At 41.2% G+C, this 23,033-nt stretch overlaps 1 protein-coding gene across 4 annotated transcripts in view; it reads right to left on the reverse strand.

The window, feature by feature from the left end:
* Window positions 1–620: 620 nt before the first annotated feature.
* The window catches only part of arhgef1 (Rho guanine nucleotide exchange factor (GEF) 1), a 156,618-nt gene continuing 134,205 nt past the window's right edge, over window positions 621–23,033 (reverse strand). For all 4 annotated transcript variants that reach the window (XM_061947230.1, XM_072912941.1, XM_061947207.1 and 1 more), the window contains 7 exons: window positions 19,520–19,627; window positions 13,571–13,623; window positions 13,329–13,472; window positions 13,141–13,254; window positions 10,635–10,810; window positions 10,142–10,246; window positions 621–2,848 (listed from right to left, as the gene is read on the reverse strand). In XM_061947230.1, the coding sequence (XP_061803214.1) occupies window positions 10,172–10,246; window positions 10,635–10,810; window positions 13,141–13,254; window positions 13,329–13,472; window positions 13,571–13,623; window positions 19,520–19,627 (670 nt within the window). In that variant the 3' untranslated portion in view covers window positions 621–2,848; window positions 10,142–10,171. The remainder of the gene's footprint in view (window positions 2,849–10,141; window positions 10,247–10,634; window positions 10,811–13,140; window positions 13,255–13,328; window positions 13,473–13,570; window positions 13,624–19,519; window positions 19,628–23,033) is intronic.

Raw genomic sequence — 23,033 nt, forward strand, 5'->3', positions numbered from 1 at the left:
TTGGTAGCGATTATTTGCCAGTAACTCAGAGAATATTTGTCTAATGATTAGAAAATGTCTGTTTGCATTTTGACCCTCAACCCATAGGGGGTTTCAAGTGTAGACTAGAACCGTGATTCTCAAACTGTGGTACGCCGAGCAAATATTCAAACACAGTGTTACTGTTCAAACTGTGTGTAATACTACAGTGGCCAAAAATATTAAATGCAGTACAGGCCAAAAGTTTGGACACACGCGTTTTCTTTATTTTCATGACTATTTCCATTGTAGATTGTCACTGAAGGCATCACAACTATGAATGAACACATGTGGAGTTATGTACTTGACAAAAAAAAGGTGAAATAACTGAAAACATGTTTTATATTCTAGTCTCTTCAAAATAGCCACCTTTTGCTCTGATTACTTTTTCGCACACTTGTGGCATTCTCTCCATGAGCTTCAAGAGGTAGTCACCTGAAATGGTTTTCACTTCACAGGTGCGCTTGAAGCTCATGGAGAGAATGCCAAGAGTGTGCAAAGCAGTAATCAGAGCAAAGAATATAAAACATGTTTTCAGTTATTTCACCTTTTTTTTTGTTAAGTACATAACTCCACATGTGTTCATTCATAGTTTTGATGCCTTCAGTGACAATCTGCAATGTAAATAGTCATGAAAATAAAGAAAACCTGTACTGTATATTTGTTGAATTAAACCTCTGCCTTGTTTTCAATGAATACTTAGGCCTGCTGCGCTACCGTATTTTAATGTCGGTCACTGTTTTCTGAGGTGGTGCTCGGTGAAAACAGTTGGAGAAGCACTGCTCCGCTAGTGTCTTTGTTGGTACGACACACAAAAATAATAAGCATTAAAATCAAAACAAATTTGCTAACAAGTTTGGTCATTTTGCAATATTTTACATTTGTTATTTTTCTTTACAAGGGTCATTTCTGGAGATGAAATTTTGCATTGAAGCCGTTGAGGGAAAACTGGAATGCACTACTTGGCTGCAACCAGCAGAGGCGCTGTTGATCCAATCTCAACGAGAACAAAACAATCAAAAAACTAATATTGGAGTTATCAGGACTCGTCAAATGCCCTTATCTACCGTATTTTTCGGACTATAAGTCGCAGTTTATACCCAGGAGCGACTTATGTGTGAAATGATGAACACATTACCGTAAAATATCAAATAATATTATTGATGTCATTCACGTAAGAGACTAGACGTATAAGATTTCATGGGATTTAGCGATTAGGAGTGACAGATTGTATAGCATGTTCTATATGTTATAGTTATTTGAATGACTCTTACCATAATATGTTACGTTAACATACCAGTTGGTTATTTATGCCTCATATAACGTACACTTATTCAGCCTGTTGTTCACTATTCTTTATTTATTTTAAATTGCCTTTCAAATGTCTATTCTTGCTGTTGGCTTTTATCATATAAATTTCCCCCAAAAATGCGACTTATATATGTTTTTTTCCTTCTTTATTATGCATTTTCGGCCGCTGCGACTTATACTCCGGAGCGACTTATACTCCGAAAAATACGGTACAGGGATATTTCACATGTCTTTACTGTGTATATAATTGAACAGTGTTTATGTTGTGTACAAGGTGTATTTATAATATGTTGTGCAAAGGAAATTTAATATTTTTAGGAAGCTCATCTTGTATTTGACATTGGATTTTATCAAATAAATTCCCCCAAAAAATGCGACTTATATATGTTTTTTTCCTTCTTTATTATGCATTTTCGGCCGGTGCGACTTATACTCCGAAAAGTAGGGTAATATTGGTGTTATCAGGACTTGTTAAATGCCTTCCCTAATTTTTGCTATTTTTCTTGTTGTAGTTTGGCGACGGTAAAGAGCTGGCATGCAATAACAACAATAATAATAATAATAATAAGCTTAATTAACTGCACGTTTTGGTCCTGCATGCAAGCTCGGCCACAGTTGAAGAGATTATATTGTCATACACGCGACTGCAGAGTAAAAATAAAGCAGTTTGCGTGAACCGGCGCAGCACTGAGCCCCTCCAGTGAATCATTAGTTACTGTAACTACCTACTGTACGTTAACTACCTACTGTACGCTCACATTTATTCCAACACTCTAAATCTCACCGTCTCGCTACGTTCGTGGCCTGCTGCTGCCCGCCTGCTTCACCTTCTATGTTAGCCTTCGTCTCTCGGCGGGGAGGAGGGGGGGGGGGGCCCAGTGCTCCAGGAGGTCACTAAACCCCAAAAAGGAATAAATAACAGTAAATACAAACAGCAAGTCTCCAATATGAACAGATTTTTCGGCGACTATTTATAAATGTTTTCCTAGTGACCTCCTTATGACAATACAAAAAAAAAAAAAAAAAAGGTAACACACCTATGCACATGCGTCGCCTTCAAAAATGATGGAAGAATTGAGTCAAAGTGTGTTTTGCACCACAGCAAAAGTGTTCTGTTGCATTTTGGCATAGAAATAACAGCAGGGGGGCTCGCAAAGGCAGCCTTGTCGTGATCTGTTTGGCAACAACGTTGTGCATATGCGTGTTACAGCAAATAAGTACATCTTATGAAGGCAGCATGTCTCGCAGAGTATTGCTTGTTTTTGGCACCCCGGAAAGAAAAACAACATCACGGTCGTTTTTTCTTCTTCTTCTTTGTAATCCTCTATCAAGCGTACGCACACACACACACACACACACACACACTCGCACGCACGCACGCACGCCCGCACATCCCACGTTCTATCAGTGAACCACCGCACTGGCCGCAAAAAAACGATTTTCCTCGACAGCGTTTTCTTTTGAAGGCAGAGCTTGAGGAAGTTCCTGGAAAGCACTCCAAAGCAGCACCGGTAGCAGTCTAGAAAAGGAGAAAGGCAAGGTCAATAATAATAAGAAGTAAGGAATATAAACAACATTGCTTCTAGTGAATACCCAACTTTTCTACGCACCGACACACGCAAAATGTCATGTCTGTGTAATCATGTTTTGTTTGAAGTCATGTTTTGTTTAGTTTCTGGCTTTTCACTCCCTTGTCTTGTTTGCATGATTACCCATTAGTTTCACCTGTTCCACGTTTGGACTCATTGTACACTCTTGTTTGTCACCATAGCAATCATTAGTTTTCACCTGTCACGTCACGCACCTGTTTCACGTTTTGAGTCACGCACCTGTTTTCGTTAATCATGTCTGTGTTATTTAAGCTTTTCATTTTCTGTTGTTCGTCCTGACGACATCACCACATTTATGCTCTGTCCATTCTTTCCATGTCCATTCCTCAAGCAACTATTTTTGTCCAAGCCAAGTAAGTTTTTGTTCCATGTTTATAGTCTTTTGGTTTCATAGTTTATTCTCCGCCACTGTGCGCGCTTTTCGTTTGTACTTATTTTGATATATTAATAAATCATGTACCTTCATTCCCGTCTCGCCCGAGCCAACTTTCCGTTGCATCCCGGAAAAGCAAACACCCAAGACCAAGTCATGACACAAAAACACGTTCGAATGTGTTCTCACTACGGGTGTAACGGTACACAAAAATGTTGGTTTAGTACGTACCCCGGTTTAGAGGTCACGGTTCGGTTCATTTTCGGCACAGTAAGAAAACAACAAAATATAAATTTTTAGGTTATTTATATGAGTGTGGGAAAAAATCGATTCGAATTCGAATCGCGGTTCTCACGTTGTGCGATTCAGAATCAATTCTCATTTTAAAAAAATCGATTTATTTTTATTATTTTTTATTAAATTTTTTAAAAACTTTTTTTAAATTAATCAACCCAACAAAACAATACACAGCAAAACCATAACAATGCAATCCAATTCCAAAAGCAAACCCGAGCCAGCAACACTCAGAAGTGCAATAAACAGAGCAATTGAGAGGAGACACAAACACCACACAGAACAAAGCAAAAGTAGTGAAACAAAAATGAATATTATCAACAACAGTATCAATATTAGTTACAATTTCAACATAGCAGTGATTAAAAATCCCTCATTGACATTATCATTAGACATAAGTCATATTTTTGGTTCATTTAATAGTTAAAACAAATGGACATTATTGCAATCAGTTGATAAAACATTGTCCTTTACAATTATAAAAGCTTTTTACAAAAATCTACTACTCTGCTTGCATGTCAGCAGACTGGGGTAGATCCTGCTGAAATCTTATGTAGAGAATCGTTTTGAATCGGGAAAAAAATCGTTTTTGAATCGAGAATTGCGTTGAATCGAAAAAAATCGATTTTGAATCGAATCGTGACCCCAAGAATCGATATTGAATCGAATCGTGGGACACCCAAAGATTCACAGCCCTAGTTATTTATTTACCATATTTGCAAAATCTTCCACCAAAAATATTTTTCTTAGTGTAATATTTGATGTGAAGTAATCAGAACCTTGGATAGGTCAATAATTCATAATAACATTGATTTTGATTCAATATTATGTTTTGAGCAATGACAGTTTGAAAGAAAAAAAACCAGCTTTGTTTTATTAGTCAACATTGCAACTTTTTCTAAATTACATTTAACCTTTAAGCTTTTTTATTTCACTTTTGTTATGTTTTTGTTTATTTTAATAGTATTTTTAGAATGTGATGTGGGCCTTTAAAACATTAGCTGTGGGCCGCAAATGGCCTCCGGGGCACACTTTTGACACCCCTGTTATAAATAATAAAAAATTAAATGTGATAAATCTATGGATAAAAGCAGAGCCTGGCGACGCATGCGCGTTTATCATAACTCTCTCTCTCTCTCTGTCTCTGCCCCTCTCTCACCAATGCTGCTGTTTGTTTTGTTTTTAACCCCTTCTTAACCCTGAGTGTACATTGAAAATACACGCAACCATAACTCAAAGTGCCGGACATTTGAGGCATTTAAGAAACTCCGCCCTGACAGCTCCCCAAAAGAGGACATGTCCGGTGAAAAGAGGACGTATGGTCAGTCTATCCTAGCCCGTTAGCTGCTAGCATGCCGTGTGTTGTGCCTCGGTGTGCATTGTTTACACAACGTGAGTTACGCTACTTAATATGTCCGTGTGGAAACTCGTTCAATACACCTCCGAACCGAACCGGAACCCCCGTACCGAAACGGTTCAAATCAAATACACGTACCGTTACACCCCTAGTTCTCACACCCCTTTGAAAAAGTAGTAGAGTGGAAAACCTAAATTAGAAACCTCTGAGGTTGCACATGTTGGAATATTCTGGAAAAAAAGTCACAAAAATGATGGACCTCATACAGTATATACAGGTAAAAGCCAGTAAATTAGAATATTTTGAAAAACTTGATTTATTTCAGTAATTGCATTCAAAAGGTGTAACTTGTACATTATATTTATTCATTGCACACAGACTGATGCATTCAAATGTTTATTTCATTTAATTTTGATGATTTGAAGTGGCAACAAATGAAAATCCAAAATTCCGTGTGTCACAAAATTAGAATATTACTTAAGGCTAATACAAAAAAGGGATTTTTAGAAATGTTGGCCAACTGAAAAGTATGAAAATGAAAAATATGAGCATGTACAATACTCAATACTTGGTTGGAGCTCCTTTTGCCTCAATTACTGCGTTAATGCGGCGTGGCATGGAGTCGATGAGTTTCTGGCACTGCTCAGGTGTTATGAGAGCCCAGGTTGCTCTGATAGTGGCCTTCAACTCTTCTGCGTTTTTGGGTCTGGCATTCTGCATCTTCCTTTTCACAATACCCCACAGATTTTCTATGGGGCTAAGGTCAGGGGAGTTGGCGGGCCAATTTAGAACAGAAATACCATGGTCCGTAAACCAGGCACGGGTAGATTTTGCGCTGTGTGCAGGCGCCAAGTCCTGTTGGAACTTGAAATCTCCATCTCCATAGAGCAGGTCAGCAGCAGGAAGCATGAAGTGCTCTACAACTTGCTGGTAGACGGCTGCGTTGACCCTGGATCTCAGGAAACAGAGTGGACCGACACCAGCAGATGACATGGCACCCCAAACCATCACCCAACCATGCAAATTTTGCATTTCCTTTGGAAATCGAGGTCCCAGAGTCTGGAGGAAGACAGGAGAGGCACAGGATCCACGTTGCCTGAAGTCTAGTGTAAAGTTTCCACCATCAGTGATGGTTTGGGGTGCCATGTCATCTGCTGGTGTCGGTCCACTCTGTTTCCTGAGATCCAGGGTCAACGCAGCCGTCTACCAGCAAGTTTTAGAGCACTTCATGCTTCCTGCTGCTGACCTGCTCTATGGAGATGGAGATTTCAAGTTCCAACAGGACTTGGCGCCTGCACACAGCGCAAAATCTACCCGTGCCTGGTTTACGGACCATGGTATTTCTGTTCTAAATTGGCCCGCCAACTCCCCTGACCTTAGCCCCATAGAAAATCTGTGGGGTATTGTGAAAAGGAAGATGCAGAATGCCAGACCCAAAAACGCAGAAGAGTTGAAGGCCACTATCAGAGCAACCTGGGCTCTCATAACACCTGAGCAGTGCCAGAAACTCATCGACTCCATGCCACGCCGCATTAACGCAGTAATTGAGGCAAAAGGAGCTCCAACCAAGTATTGAGTATTGTACATGCTCATATTTTTCATTTTCATACTTTTCAGTTGGCCAACATTTCTAAAAATCCCTTTTTTGTATTAGCCTTAAGTAATATTCTAATTTTGTGACACACGGAATTTTGGATTTTCATTTGTTGCCACTTCAAATCATCAAAATTAAATGAAATAAACATTTGAATGCATCAGTCTGTGTGCAATGAATAAATATAATGTACAAGTTACACCTTTTGAATGCAATTACTGAAATAAATCAAGTTTTTCAAAATATTCTAATTTACTGGCTTTTACCTGTATACACACAGTATAGAGTTAAAGTTAAAGTAGCAATGATTGTCACACACACACTAGGTGTGGCAAAATTATTCTCTGTATTTGACCCATCACCCTTGTTAACACCCTGGGAGGTGAGGGGAGCAGTGAGCAGCAGTGGTGGCCGCGCCCGGGAATAATTTTTTGTGATTTAAACCCCAATTCCAACCCTTGATGCTGAGTGCCAAGCAGGGAGGTAATGGGACCCATTTTTTTTTTTTAGTATTTGGTATGACTCAGCCGGGGTTTGAACTCACAACCTACCGATCTCAGGGCGGACACTCAAACCACTAGGCCACTGAGTAGGTTAGAATCCCATGCAGCCCTAACTCTTCCGGGCTGCAATATACACCCTCGTTATGCGCCACACTGTGAACCCACACCAAACAAGAATGACAAACACATTTCGGGAGAACATCCACACCGTAACACAACAAAACAAATACCTAGAATCCCATGCAGCCCTAACTCTTCCGGGCTGCAATATTCACCCCCCTTCTCCTTGTGTCGGTTGAGGCGGGTGGGGTTGGGGGCGGCGGGGGTGTATATTGCAGCCCGGAAGAGTTAGGGCTGCATGGGATTCTAGGTATTTGTTTTGTTGTGTTACGGTGCGGATGGTCTCCCGAAATGTGTTTGTCATTCTTGTTTGGTGTGGGTTCACAGTGTGGCGCATATTTCTAACAGTGTTAAAGTTGTTTATACGGCCACCCTCAGTGTAACCTGTATCGCTGTTGGCCAAGTATGCCTTGCCTTCCCGTGTGTGTGCGTGCTGAAGCCGCACATATTATGTGACTGGGCCAGCATTCGCTAGACTGGGTGAAAAGCGGCCGTGATGATTTTTGGGAGGGGCACTGACATTTGAGAGTGTCCTGGGAGGGTTGGCAAGTATGACAATTAGCGGTGAATGCGGTGTTACCGCCGCTGAATATCATCAGCGGGCCAGCTCTAGTGTTAATTTGATATCGCCTCTAGGGCCAAGTGAAATTACACGGCGGGCCAAATTTGGCCCGCGGGCCAGAGTTTGACACCCATGCTTTAGAGCAGGGGTGCTCACACTTTTTCTGCAGGCGAGCTACTTTTCAATTGATCAAGTCGTGGGGATCTACCTCATTCATATATATCATTTATATTGGGCTTCACGGTGGAAGAGGGGTTAGTGCATCTGCCTCACAATACGAAGGTCCTGAGTAGTCTTGGGTTCAATCCCGGGCTCGGGATCTTTCTGTGTGGAGTTTGCATGTTCTCCCCGTGACTGCGTGGGTTCCCTCCGGGTACTCCGGCTTCCTCCCACTTCCAAAGACATGCACCTGGGGATAAGTTGATTGGCAACACTAAATTGGCCCTAGTGTGTGGATGTGAGTGTGAATGTTGTCTGTCTATCTGTGTTGGCCCTGTGATGAGGTGGCGACTTGTCCAGGGTGTACGCCGCCTTCCGCCCGATTGTAGCTGAGATAGGCTCCAGCGCCCCCCGCGACCCCAAAGGGAATAAGCGGTAGGAAATGGATGAAATATATGTTTTTGTTAATAAGTTAAAGGTGTTTAATGATAATGCAAGCATGTTTAACACATATAGTTAATATTGTTAATAAATTAAAGGTGTTTAATGATAATACAAGCATGTTTAATACATATAGTTAATATTGTTAATAAATTAAAGGTGTTTAATGATAATACAAGTATGTTTAATACATATAGTTAATATTGTTAACAAGTTAAAGGGGTTTAAAGATAATACAAGCATGTTTAACATATATAGTTAATATTGTTAACAAGTTAAAGGTGTTTAATGATAATACAAGCATGTTTAACACATAGTTAATATTGTTAATAAATTAAAGGTGTTTAATGATAATACAAGAATGTTTAATACATATAGTTAATATTCTTAATAAATTAAAGGTGTTTAATGATAATACAAGTATGTTTAATACATATAGTTAATATTGTTAACAAGTTAAAGGTGTTTAATGATAATACAAGCATGTTTAACACATATAGTTAATATTGTTAACAAGTTAAAGGTGTTTAATGATAATACAAGCATGTTTAACACATATAGTTAATATTGTTAACAAGTTAAAGGTGTTTAATGATAATAAAAGCATGTTTAACACATAGTTAATATTGTTAATAAATTAAAGGTGTTTAATGATAATACAAGAATGTTTAATACATATAGTTAATATTCTTAATAAATTAAAGGTGTTTAATGATAATACAAGTATGTTTAATACATATAGTTAATATTGTTAACAAGTTAAAGGTGTTTAAAGATAATACAAGCATGTTTAACACATATAGTTAATATTGTTAACAAGTTAAAGGTGTTTAATGATAATACAAGCATGTTTAACACATATAATTAATATTGTTAATAAGTTAAAGGTGTTTAAAGATAATACAAGCATGTTTAACACATATAGTTAATATTGTTAACAAGTTAAGGTGTTTAAAGATAATACAAGCATGTTTAGCACATATAGATTCCTTTCTTTCATGAAGACAAGAATATAAGTTGGTGTATTACCTGATTCTGATGACTTGCATTGATTGGAATCAGTACAGTAGTGCTGATAACGTCCGCATTTTCGAATGGAGGAGAAAAAAAGTCCTCCTTTCTGTCCAATACCACATGAAAGTGGTTGGTTTTTGCCATCTTATTTGTCCAGCTTCCGTACTCCTTTGTATACACTTTACAAGAAATACATTGTCGGCAAACTCCGTAGCTTGCTAGCTTGTGCACGCCAGCTTTCTGAGACTCTTGTTTTGTTAGCGCAACTGTGCAACTGTGCAGTCGGTCTTTGGAGTTTTGACGACAGGTACGGCGCCAGAGTCTGTTGAAATAAAGTGTTTCTCGCCTTCCAGTCGGTCATTTTAATGAGCTGGCAGCAGCCAGCGTCATCTCAGAAGACCCTCGGGTGCCGTGAATGTCAATCAAGTGACGAAAGTGACGTCATAGTGAAGATTTATAATCGCTCATTTTTAGGACTATTTTTTTAATGCCTGGCTGGTGATCGACTGACACACCCTCCGAGATCGACCGGTAGCTCGCGATCGACGTAATGAGCACCCCTGCTTTAGAGGTTTTAATGGAGGTTTTTGGATGTTTTAGGATAGAGGGACTCCCCGAGGCTCCATTGTAAGCGGACTTTTGATCACATTTACAGTATTTACTTGTGCATTAAGCTAGAAAACGTGTGTGGTTGTCTAACATAAGACCTGTGAATAATAGGCAAAATCCCCCCCAAAAAGTGCAGTTCGCCCTAAAATCTTCTATGACGGCATGCTTGCTCTCACCTAGTGGCCAGCAGGTGACGTGATGACGTCTCAGGCAAAGTTACCGCCCTCCAGGGAGAACTTGGACAGGGCCTCCTGCAGCCTGTGGTGATCCTCTTCTACCGTCTGCAACACATCAAAAGTACCATGATGAGAGGCAACAACACACACACACACACACACACACACACACACACACACACACACACACACACACACACACACACACACACACACACACACACACACACACACACACACACACACACACACACACACACACACACACACACACACACACACACAAGACGGAGACACAATGCACTCTAGTTGTCTCCCCTTGACACTTCTCTTGACACCCCACAGCCCTGAAGCTGGACATAATAAGCATTTTCAGACAATTTGTCAAGGCAATCTTCAGCAGTATTAACTGAAATACTTTTCTAGCCGACATGTCTTCTTTCTTTACAGGCTTCTCACTTAAGATATCTCCAGTCCGGTCACCTGACCTCACCTGGAGTCTCTTTATTTGCGCCTCCAGACTGAGGAGGCTCCGGCACACTTCCGCCAACCTCTCGTGGGACAGAACCAGCCGGGCGCTCTCTGAAGGGAGGCCGTCATTGTCCTCTTTTTTCGCTCCTCCGCCTTCCTTTTCCTCCTCCAGGCCTCGCTCTGTGGCCTGACCTTCTTCTGAGGACAGGAACAGTCCATTAGCGTGATTCTGCCCAGTAATGTCACATTTTTGATCCCACTCACAAGACACATTGGAAAAATAAATCAGTTTGTGACCTCTGGTTACTGTTATTCTTGATTTTTCTCAAGCTGCTGCACCTTACCTGAAGTCTTTGAGCACCTTTTGACGGAAAACTCGCCTCACACTTTCAATTCCCTCATCTCAATTCCTCCCCTAACCACTTATTTATTATGACCCACATGAAAATAAAGTCATTTAATCAATGTTTACTTATATAGCTCTAAATCACAAGTGTCTCAAAGGGCTGCACAAGCCACAACGACATCCTCGGCTCAGATCTCACATCAGGGCAAGGAAAAACTCAACCCAGTGGGACAATGAGAAACCTTGGAGGGGACCGCAGATGTGGGGATTCCCCCCCAAGCGACCACTGCAATGGATGTCGAGCGGATCTAGCATAATATTGTGAGAGTCCAGTCCATAGTGGATCTAACATAATAGTGAGAGTCCAGTCCATAGTGGATCTAACATCAGAGTGTGAGAGTCCAGTCTATAGTGGATCTAACATCAGAGTGTGAGAGTCCAGTCTATAGTGGATCTAACATAATAGTGTGAGTCCAGTCCATAGTGGATCTAACATAATAGTGAGAGTCCAGTCCATAGTGGATCTAACATAATAGTGAGAGTCCAGTCCATAGTGGATCTAACATCAGAGTGTGAGAGTCCAGTCCATAGTGGATCTAACATAATAGTGAGAGTCCAGTCCATAGTGGATCTAACATAATATTGTGAGAGTCCAGTCCATAGTGGATCTAACATAATAGTGAGAGTCCAGTCCATAGTGGATCTAACATCAGAGTGTGAGAGTCCAGTCCATAGTGGATCTAACACAATAGTGAGAGTCCAGTCCATAGTGGATCTAACATAATAGTGTGAGAGTCCAGTCCATAGTGGATCTAACATAATAGTGTGAGAGTCCAGTCCATAGTGGATCTAACATAATAGTGTGAGAGTCCAGTCCATAGTGGATCTAACATAATAGTGAGAGTCCAGTCCATAGTGGATCTAACATAATAGTGAGAGTCCAGTCCATAGTGGATCTAACATAATAGTGTGAGAGTCCAGTCCATAGTGGATCTAACATAATAGTGTGAGAGTCCAGTCCATAGTGGATCTAACATAATAGTGTGAGAGTCCAGTCCATAGTGGATCTAACATAATAGTGTGAGAGTCCAGTCCATAGTGGATCTAACATAATAGTGAAAGTCCAGTCCATAGTGGATCTAACACAATAGTGAGAGTCCAGTCCATAGTGGATCTAACATAATAGTGTGAGAGTCCAGTCCATAGTGGATCTAACATAATAGCGTGAGAGTCCAGTCCATAGTGGATCTAACATAATAGTGTGAGAGTCCAGTCCATAGTGGATCTAACATAATAGTGAGAGTCCAGTCCATAGTGGATCTAACATAATAGTGAGAGTCCAGTCCATAGTGGATCTAACATAATAGCGTGAGAGTCCAGTCCATAGTGGATCTAACATAATAGTGTGAGAGTCCAGTCCATAGTGGATCTAGCATAACCTACTCAGTGGCCTAGTGGTTAGAGTGTCAGCCCTGAGATCGGTAGGTTGTGAGTTTAAACCCCGGCCGAGTCATACCAAAGACTATAAAAATGGGACCCATTACCTCCCTGCTTGGCACTCAGCATCAAGGGTTGCAATTGGGGGTTAAATCACCACAAAATGATTCCCGGGCGCGGCCACCGCTGCTGCCCACTGCTCCCCTCACCTCCCAGGGGGTGATCAAGGGTGATGGGTCAAATGCAGAGAATAATTTCGCCACACCTAGTGTGTGTGTGACAATCATTGGTACTTTAACTTTAACTTTAATAGTGAGAGTCCAGTCCATATAGTGGATCCAACATAATAATAATAAAAAAAATACTTTAAAGTCAAAATAGCATAAGCATTTTTGCATTTATTTTACAAGTGGTATTATACAACTATGAATATTATATTAGATATATAAAATAATATTTGATGATATTGCACACAGCAGCGGTTGTGTTAATGTTTCGATGTTATAGTGCTGTCAAACGATTATATTTTTAAAATATATTCTTTTTGTGCATTCTCCTTTCCATCCTATGTAACTGAGCTACTTTGTAGAATAATTTCCCTTGTGGATCAAAAAAGTTTGCCTAAGTCTAACATTTCATTCTCAATAAAATTCACGATAAAATTTAGTGTAAGCTCTTTTTAGTATGGACCTTTTTATTTAAAAAAAAAGAAAATCACATAGTTCTAGAAGCAAAACCCAAATACCTGTTGATTGACAGCTATACATTTCGAGACTGGGCTCATCTCCGTTCTCTTCCTCCGGCTGAAAGCCCTCCGACAGACTGATGCTTCCAACCAGCAGCCTTTTCAGCATGGTGACTGACAGAAGAGACGTGTTCAGTGACCATGCAGCAATAAAAAGTACAAACGCCACAAGGAAGACGCAGGCTCACCTTCGCCCAAAGCGTTGGCGGCCACCTTCTCGTGATCGCTGTTGGAGTGGCCCAGTAAGTCGAAGCCTTTGTCCGACAGGAAGTCGATCAGCGAGTGCCTCGGATCGGATGATTTGTCATCCGTCAAGCTGTCCTTATCTCGATCTGCTGGCGCAAGACCAGAGAATGGAACCAAAACAAAACACCCCAACAATGCAGACTGTCACTGAGGTGTCCAGCTGATAAAAAAAACGCTGTCTCACCGCCGCTGCTTTTCAAACCGCCGTTCTCCGTGGGGCTGAGGGGCGCCGTCAGCCTGACAAGAGAAAGAAAGGGACACTTTCAGATGAGTGATGGATGGACATGAACACACACGAACACACACACACACACACACACACACACACACACACACACACACACACACACACACACACACACACACACACACACACAGTGGTTATCATTTGGAATGGGGACCAAGTTTTTGATCATCACTTGTGGGGACCAGCCTTTCTACAGGTTGTGGAGGCATAAAAAAAATGGTGTAAAAAAGCCACTGGCCAGTTAGCTCATACACGTCTTTAAATCTCTGGATTGATGAAGTCATGTGCTGATCATTCTTACTGGGGACTGTTGCGTTTTGGACCAGTTGTTCCTCCCAGGGAATTCAAGTCACAAGTCGCTCCCAAGCTCTTTCCGACACTTAAAGCTGAGTTGAAAAAACCACCAGAGACAGAATAGGTATTTTGTTGTATATTCTCAAAGCTTTGCCAATATACATTGATTGAGACCAGTCTAACCCTAGAACATTCTATTGCGCCTCCCAAAATGGTCTGTCTTCCCGATCCCACCACCCTCTCTCTCGTCCCATCTCTGTAGACAAAACAAATGCTAGTCAAAACACATTCCAAAGAACTCAAGGTTAACACACACAGTATACTTGCTGACAGAGCAGCAAGAGAAGAAATGGAAAACACGAGCTGTTTTCAAATATGACTATGAAATAAAAGAAGTACAACTTAAATTCGGATATATGTAAATATCTGCCTCCGACAGGACCCTGGGGAAAAAAGAGTTCATATGGTTCATGGGGACCAAATGTAAATCATTTTGCATAATTCACACAAATTTGTACGTGACTACTGAGGACCATTTCCATCCATCCATCCATCTTCTTCCGCTTATCTGAGGTCGGGTCGCGGGGGCAGCAGCCTAAGCAGGGAAGCCCAGACTTCCCTCTCCCCAGCCACTTCGTCCAGCTCTTACCGGGGGATCCCGAGGCGTTCCCAGCCAACGTGTCCTGGGTCTTCCCTGTGGCCTCCTACCGGTCGGACGTGCCCTAAACACCTTCCTAGGGAGGCGTCCGGGTGGCATCCTGACCAGATGCCCGAACCACCTCATCTGGCTCCTCTCCATGTGGAGGAGCAGTGGCTTTACTTTGAGCTCTCACCCTATCTCTAAGGGAGAGCCCCGCCACCCGGCGGAGGAAACTCATTTCGGCCGCTTGTACCCGTTGTTGGAATAATTGTTTGTAAGTTATCACAAAAGAAACATTATATTACATTATGTTCCTGATGAGAAGATGAAGGCTGTCTTTCGAGGCCTAACAAGAGGAAGAAGGCTCGTGAGACTCCACTGTGATTTCAACACGGACAGATGGCAGGATCTGCTCAACTTCCAGAGGAACTCTCTTTGAAGTGTTAAACGAACTCTCTCTGAAGTATTTCACAAACTCTCTTCCAACTGTTTGGTGACCGAGGTCAACGCTGTTTACGACCCGCTGCCCTTTTGAAGCAACTGTGGTCAGGAGACGGGAGGGGTTATCCATTGTCCTCCAACACCTGCCCCAGCTGGATCCAGGAAGAGCCCAAGCCCAAGAAATCCTCTTCTTGGTCTTCAAAGCGACCGAAAACAATGACTGTTTTACATACTTCCCATTCCTGCTGTGACATGTGTTGGTGCGTGAACATTGAACATCTGAATAAATGAGGAGACGAAAACCTTCTTCGTCAGAGCGTGGTGCAGGACTGTACAGAGAGTGCAGTGGCCATGTCTCTCCTCAATATTGAGTCCAAATTGAATTCTGTCTCTGTTTGATTCCTTGCCTTTTGTCTTGTTTAATAGATGTCCTCAGTGTTTGAACGTGACACCCGTGATCTTGTCCTTTCGGTCATAACCCAAAGCTCATGACCATAGGTGAGGATGGGAACGTAGATCGACCGGTAAATTGAGAGCTTTGCCTTCCGGCTCAGCTCCTTCTTCACCACAACGCATCGCCGCACCGATCCACCTGTCGATCTCACCATCCACTCTTCCCTCACTCGTGAACAAGACTCCGAGGTACTTGAACTCCTCTACTTGGGGCAAGATCTCCTCCCCAACCCGGAGATGGCATTCCACCCTTTTCCGGGCGAGAACCATGGACTTGGACTTGGAGGTGCTGATTCTCATCCCAGTCGCTTCACACTCGGCTGCGAACCGATCCAGTGAGAGCTGAAGATCCTGTCCAGATGAAGCCATCAGGACCACATCATCTGCAAAAAGCAGAGACCTAATCCTGCAGCCACCAAACCAGATCCCCTCAACGCCTTGACTGCGCCTAGAAATTCTGTCCATAAAAGTTCAGAACAGAATGGGTGACAAAGGGCAGCCTTGGCGGAGTCCAACCCTCACTGGAAACGTGTCCGACTTACTGCCGGCAATGCGGACCAAGCTCTGACACTGATCATACAGGGAGCGGACTGCCACAATAAGACAGTCCGATACCCCATACTCTCTGAGCACTCCCCACAGGACCTCCCGAGGGACACGGTCGAATGCCTTCTCCAAGTCCACAAAGCACATGTAGACTGGTTGGGCAAACTCCCATGCACCCTCAAGGACCCTGCCCAGAGTATAGAGCTGGTCCACAGTTCCACGACCAGGACCAAAACCACACTGTTCCTCCTGAATCCGAGGTTGGACTATCCGGCGTAGCCTCCTCTCCAGTACACCTGAATAGACCTTACCGGGAAGGCTGAGGACCATTTAAAAAAGAAGTTCAAAGTAAATATGACATGATGGTCAGAATACAGCACTACAGCTGTCCTCTTATAGGAAGTTTCACCACTTAAATGTTCAAGCAAATCCTGCATCTTCTGTGACATTACTGAAAACTGCTAGTTAGCAATAACAAAGTTGTCTGCAACTCCAACTAGCATATATAGAAGGATGGACAATTCTGAATGTGAGTCATACTTTAAGGTAATAATGTTTTATAATCACGCTGTATGAAAATGTCATCCTAAGGAACACTAGACCAGATTTTGTTTTTGGAAAAATATATTACTTTTAACTAAGGATGGAAACTATACAGCAGTGTTTTTCTACCTTTTTTGAGCCAAGGCACATTTTTTGCTTTGAAAAAATCCAGAGGCACACCACCAGCAGAAATCATAAACTCAGTTGAGAGTAAAAAAGTCATTGTCGCAATTGTTGGATATGAATTTAAAGCATAACCAAGCATGCATCACTATAGCTCTTGTCTCAAAGTAGGTGTACTGTCACCACCTGTCACATCACACCCTGACTTATTTGGAGGTGTTTGCTGTTTTCCTGTGTGTAGTGTTTTAGTTCTTGTCTTGCGCTCCTATTTTGGTGGCTTTTCCTCCTTTTTTGGTATTTTCCTGTAGCAGTTTCATGTCTTCCTTTGAGCGATATTTCCCGCATCTACTTTGTTTTAGCAATCAAGAATATTTCAGTTGTTTTTATCCTTCTTTGCAGTGACATTGTTGATTGTCATGTCATGTTCGGGTGTACATTGTGGACGCCGTCTTTGCTCCAGAGTAAGTCTTTGCTGTCGTCCAGCATTCTTGTTTTTGTTTACTTTGTAGCCAGTTCAGTTTTAGTTTCATTCTGCGTAGCCTTCCCTAAGCTTCATTGCCTTTTCTTAGGGGCACTCACCTTTTGTTTATTTTTGGTTTAAGCATTACACACCTTTTTACCTGCACGCTGCCTCCCGCGGTTTCCGACATCTACAAAGCAATTAGCTACCTGCTGCCACCGACTGATATGGAAGAGTTTTGATTGATTGAAACTTTTATTAGTAGATTGCACAGTACAGTACATATTCCGTACAATTGACCACTAAATGGTAACACCCGAATAAGTTTGTCAACTTGTTTAAGTCGGGGTCCACGTTAATCAATTCATGGTATTACAAGTATTACACGGTTACTCTGCCGAGCTCTAGACAGTACAGACACTCAACAACAACACATCATTTGCAGACTATAATTACTGGTTTGCAAAAAATGTTTTTAACCGAAATAGGTGAAATTAGATCATCTCCCACGGCACACCAGACTGTATCTGTGCCGTGGCACAGTGGTTGAAAAACACTGATTTACTGTAAATACAGTACTACTAATGCCAGGATAAAAAATGTTTCACTTTTCAAGAAAATTAATATTCTCTTTTACCAATATTTGAAACACGTAAACAAAGTAACCCAAATTTATGGGCCAAAAGCTTAAAAATCACATAGGCATCTTCAGAATGGATCTGACTATCATTTAAAAAGGTGTTTTTGTCCCCATACCGTCAGAGGTCCCCCAAAGGTGGCTGTGTAAACAGAGCGATGTCCCCATTAAATAAGCATTGCCAGAAAACACACACACACACACACACACACACACACACACACACACACACACACACACACACACACACACACACACACACACACACACACACACACACACACTCTAAGGCTGAAACGACGCGTCAACGTAGTCGACGTCATCGGTTACGTAAATACGTCGACGCCGTTTTTGTGCGTCGGCGCGTCGCATATTTACGTCACACTACTGTCATGGCGGAGCGCAAAGCAGACGATGCGAGCGAGGGGAAAAAAGCACGCCAAAAGTCGTCAAAAGTGTCGGAGTATTTCAATAAACGGCCTAATAATGTTGTTGTATGCACACTGTCTCGAGCGGAAATGGCCTATCATAGCAGCACAACGGCTATGAACGAACATTTGAAAAGAAAACCCCCGACAGCGTTCTTGCCATCACCATCAACAAGTCAATCGTCCACGTGCGTATACGTTGTCATCATTACACAAAAACATGAATGTGTCATTTGTATCTGCGTTGTAAATTCATAAACTAAAGCACCGTTTGCTCTGAGAGGCGCGTTTGGCGTGCCTGTTCAGTGTTTACAAAGACGCGCTCCTCTTTAACGCTGTGGAGAGGCGGCGGCGGCGAGCGAGCGGCGAGGCGGGGCGCGCCGGGAGCGACGCCGCAAGAGACAGGGGACGACGAGCGAGCGAGGAAGAGGAGCTGAAAAGCGAGGAAAGAAAGAGAAAAGAGTTGGAAGAGAAAATACTTTGTGTAAAATTAAAAGATTGTAAACCTGGCAAAGCCGTCTGGCGTTCAGTCTGTCGGTCCTGAAAGAACCCCACGGCACAAGACGTGTCACAAACGCTAACGTTAATTAGTTGTGCAAATACCTCTTACAACATTAACAGTTACATATACTATGTACAAACCAACAATTAACTTTCACTTTAATCATACTATCATTGTTGTGTTATTAAGCAAAATAAGCAATACTTTTACTTTTGTTGAAATGTTTACACTGTACACTTTTTTGTATTGGATGTTTAGCTTTATTTTTGCACATTTTAGCAAATAAGCAATACTTTTACTTTTGTGGAAATGTTTACACTTGTTACAGAATATTTCCGTTTTGCACTTTTTTGTATTGGATGTTTATCTTTATTTTTGCACATTTTAAAGCAAAATAAGCAATACTTTTACTTTTTAAATGCTTATACTATTCCAGAATATTAAGATTTGCACTGGATGTTTACTTTTATATTTGCACATTAAAAAGCAAATAAGCTACTTTTCATTTTGTTAAATGTTAAAAGTTTTAAATGTTTACATTGTTACAGAATATTTTGTCATGTTGTTGTCAATGTTGACTGAGTGGCCATACTTTTTTTTTTGTAAATAAAAGCCATGCCTTTTGAAAAAACTGGCCTACATTTATTTTTTTCCTCTTCATTTTAAATAAAAAAAATAATCGGTAAAAGGAAAAATAATCTATAGATTAATCGAAAAAAATAATCTATAGATTAACCGATTAATCGAAAAAAATAATCTATAGATTAATCGATAGAAAAATAATCGTTAGCTGCAGCCCTAACACACACACACACCCACCCTGGGTGACTGAACGAAGCTCCTCCGCTTCCAGGGGGCAGCGTCGGCCTCATGGGCGCTACGCTCTTCTTCAGATCATCCACGGCCGACTTGATCGCATTAGTCCACCTGTTACAAAGACACACACACACACACACACACACACACACACACACACACACACACACACACACACACACACACACACACACACACACATACATATATATTATATTATAAATACAAATATACTGTATGCACCAGGGTTGTACGGTATACCGGCATTAGTATAGTACTGCGATTCTAATGAATCATGTTCGGTACTATACCGCCGCTAAGAAGTAGCGGTCCCCCACCCCTCCGCGCGCCCTCCACCCTGTCGCCGTCACGTGGTGAGATTGCTGGTTTTACGAGGAGACGGGCATATTCGGCAGTGCACAATCACGGAGTACTTACAGGCAGACACAGTGTGTAGACCAGTGTTTTTCAACCTTTTTTGAGCCAAGGCACATTTTTTTGCGTTGAAAAAATCTGGAGGCACACCACCAGCAGAAATCATTAAAAAACGAAACTCCGTTGACAGTAAAAAGTTGTTGTCGCAATTGTTGGATATGACTTTAAACCATCACTATAACTCTTGACTCAAAGTACTGTCACGACCTGTCACATCACGCCCTGACTTATTTGGACTTTTTTGCTGTTTTCCTGTGTGTAGTGTTTTAGTTCTTGTCTTACGCTCCTATTTTGGTGGCTTTTTCTCATTTTTTGGTATTTTCCTGTAGCAGTTTCATGTCTTCCTTTGAAAGATATTTCCCAGATCTACTTTGTTTTAGCAATCAATAATATTTCACTTGTTTTTATCCTTCTTTGTGGAGACATTGTTGATTGTCACGTCATGTTGGGATGTACTTTGTGGACGCCATCTAAGCTCCACAGTAAGTCTTTGCTGTCGTCCAGCATTCTGTTTTTGTTTACTTTGTAGCCAGTTCAGTTTTAGTTTCATTCTGCATAGCCTTCCCTAAGCTTTGATGCCTTTTCTTAGGGGCACTCACCTTTTGTTTATTTTTGGTTTAAGCATTAGACACTTTTTTTTACCTGCACACTGCCTCCCGCTGTTTTCGACATCTACAAAGCAATTAGCTACCAACTGCCACCTACTGATATGGAAGAGTATTACACGGTTACTCTGCCGAGCTCTAGACAGCACCGACACTCAACAACAACACATCATTTGCAGACTATAATTACTGGTTTGCAAAAAAATATTTTAAACCCAAATAGGTGAAATTAGATAATCTCCCACGGCACACCAGACTGTATCTCACGACACACTAGTGTGCCGCGGCACAGTGGTTGAAAAACACTGGTGTAGACAGAAAAGGGAGAAAGGACGCATTTTGGCTAATGATAAAGGTGCAGTTTTAATTGTTCAGTCGGTCTTTAGGCTTTTGATGGGACGTACGTTTGAAATAAAAACGTTTTCTCGCCTTCCTGACGGTCTTTTTTTCCCCTTCACACGGAGTTCGCTGCAGCCAGCGCCATCTCACAAGATCCTCGGGTGCTGTGAATGCCAATCAAGTGACGAAAGTGACGTCATAGTGAAGATTTATGACCGCTAATTTGTAGGTCTATTTTTTCAATGTCTGTCTGGCGGTCGACTGACACACCCTTTGCGGTCGACCGGTAGCTCGCCATCTACATAATGGGCACCCCTGCCGTAAAGTCTATTGTCATTTTTACAGGATACAATTTGACAAATAATTTGCTTTGAAATCATGAGTCAAACAGATATTTTAAGTATTTATCTTTATTTTTGACATAATAAAAAGTGTTTGGGATGTATGATAATATATTTGTTGCAATATTGGATAATAATAAAGTTGAAAAGATATGCAATTTAATGCAGTACATATATCTTTCTGTGTGGAGTTTGCATGTTCTCCCCGTGACTGCGTGGGTTCCCTCCGGGTACTCCGGCTTCCTCCCACCTCCAAAGACATGCACCTGGGGATAAGTTGATTGGCAACACTAAATTGGCCCTAGTGTGTGAATGTTGTCTGTCTATCTGTGTTGGCCCTGCGATGAGGTGGCGACTTGTCCAGGGTGTACCCCGCCTTCCGCCCGATTGTAGCTGAGATAGGCTCCAGCGCCCCCCGCGACCCCAAAAGGGAATAAGCGGTAGAAAATGGATGGATGGACATATACCATATTTTTCGGGCTATAAGTGGCAGTTTTTTTCATAGTTTGGCCGGCCGGGGGTGCGACTTATACTCAGGAGCGACTTATGTGTGAAACTATTAACACGCTACCGTAAAATATCAAATAATATTATTGATCTCATTCACGTAAGAGACTAGACGTATAAGATTTCATGGGATTTAGCGATTAGGAGTGACAGATTGTTTGGTAAACGTATAGCATGTTCTATATGTTATAGTTATTTGAATGACTCTTACCATAATATGTTACGTTAACATACCAGCAGAGGTGGGTAGAGTAGCCAGAAATTGTACTCAAGTAAGAGTACTGTTACTTTAGAGATTTATTACTCAAGTAAAAGTAAGGAGTAGTCACCCAAATATTTACTTGAGTAAAAGTAAAAAGTATGTTGTGAAAAAACTACTCAAGTACTGAGTAACTGATGAGTAACATACACACACATATCATATATATATATATATATATATATATATATATATATATATATATATACACACACACACACACACACACACATATATATATATATATATATATATATATATATATATATATATATATATATATATATATATATATACACATATATACTGTATATATATACATACATTGATATATACAGTATATAGTTTATATTTATTTATTTTGCCGTTTTTGTTTACATGTTAAAGGTGTTTTAATGAATATACATGCATGTTTAACACATATAGATTCCTTTCTTTCATGAAGACAAGAATATAAGTTGGTGTATTACCTGATTCTGATGACTTGCATTGATTGTAATCAGACAGTAGTGATGATAACGTCCACGTTTTCAAATGGAGGAGAAAAAAAGTTCCTCCTTTCTGTCTAATACCACATGAAAGTGGTTGCTTTTTGGCATCTTATTTGTCCAGCTTCCATATTCGTTTTTATACACTTTACAAGAAATACATTGGCGGCAAACTCCGTAGCTTGCTAGCTTGTTTGCGCTGGCTTTCGGAGACTCTTGTTTTGAAAGCGCAGGCGCGATGGAGCGGCACTTTTATTGTGAAGACAGGAACTGTGCAGTCAGTCTTTAGGCTTTTGACGGGATGTACGGTTGAAATAAAAAAAGGGTCTTTTTTCCTTCACACTTTTGATTGCTTGATTGGAACTTTTATTAGTAGATTGCACAGTACAGTACATATTCCGTACAATTGACCACTAAATGGTAACACCCCAATAAGTTTTTCAACTTGTTTAAGTCAGGTCATGTGACCGCCTGGCTCTGTTTGATTGGTCCAACGTCACCAGTGACTGCATCTGATTGGTGGAACGGAGTGAACGTCACCAG

Source organism: Nerophis lumbriciformis, linkage group LG04, assembly GCF_033978685.3.
Source record: "Nerophis lumbriciformis linkage group LG04, RoL_Nlum_v2.1, whole genome shotgun sequence".
Lineage (NCBI taxonomy): Eukaryota > Metazoa > Chordata > Actinopteri > Syngnathiformes > Syngnathidae > Nerophis > Nerophis lumbriciformis.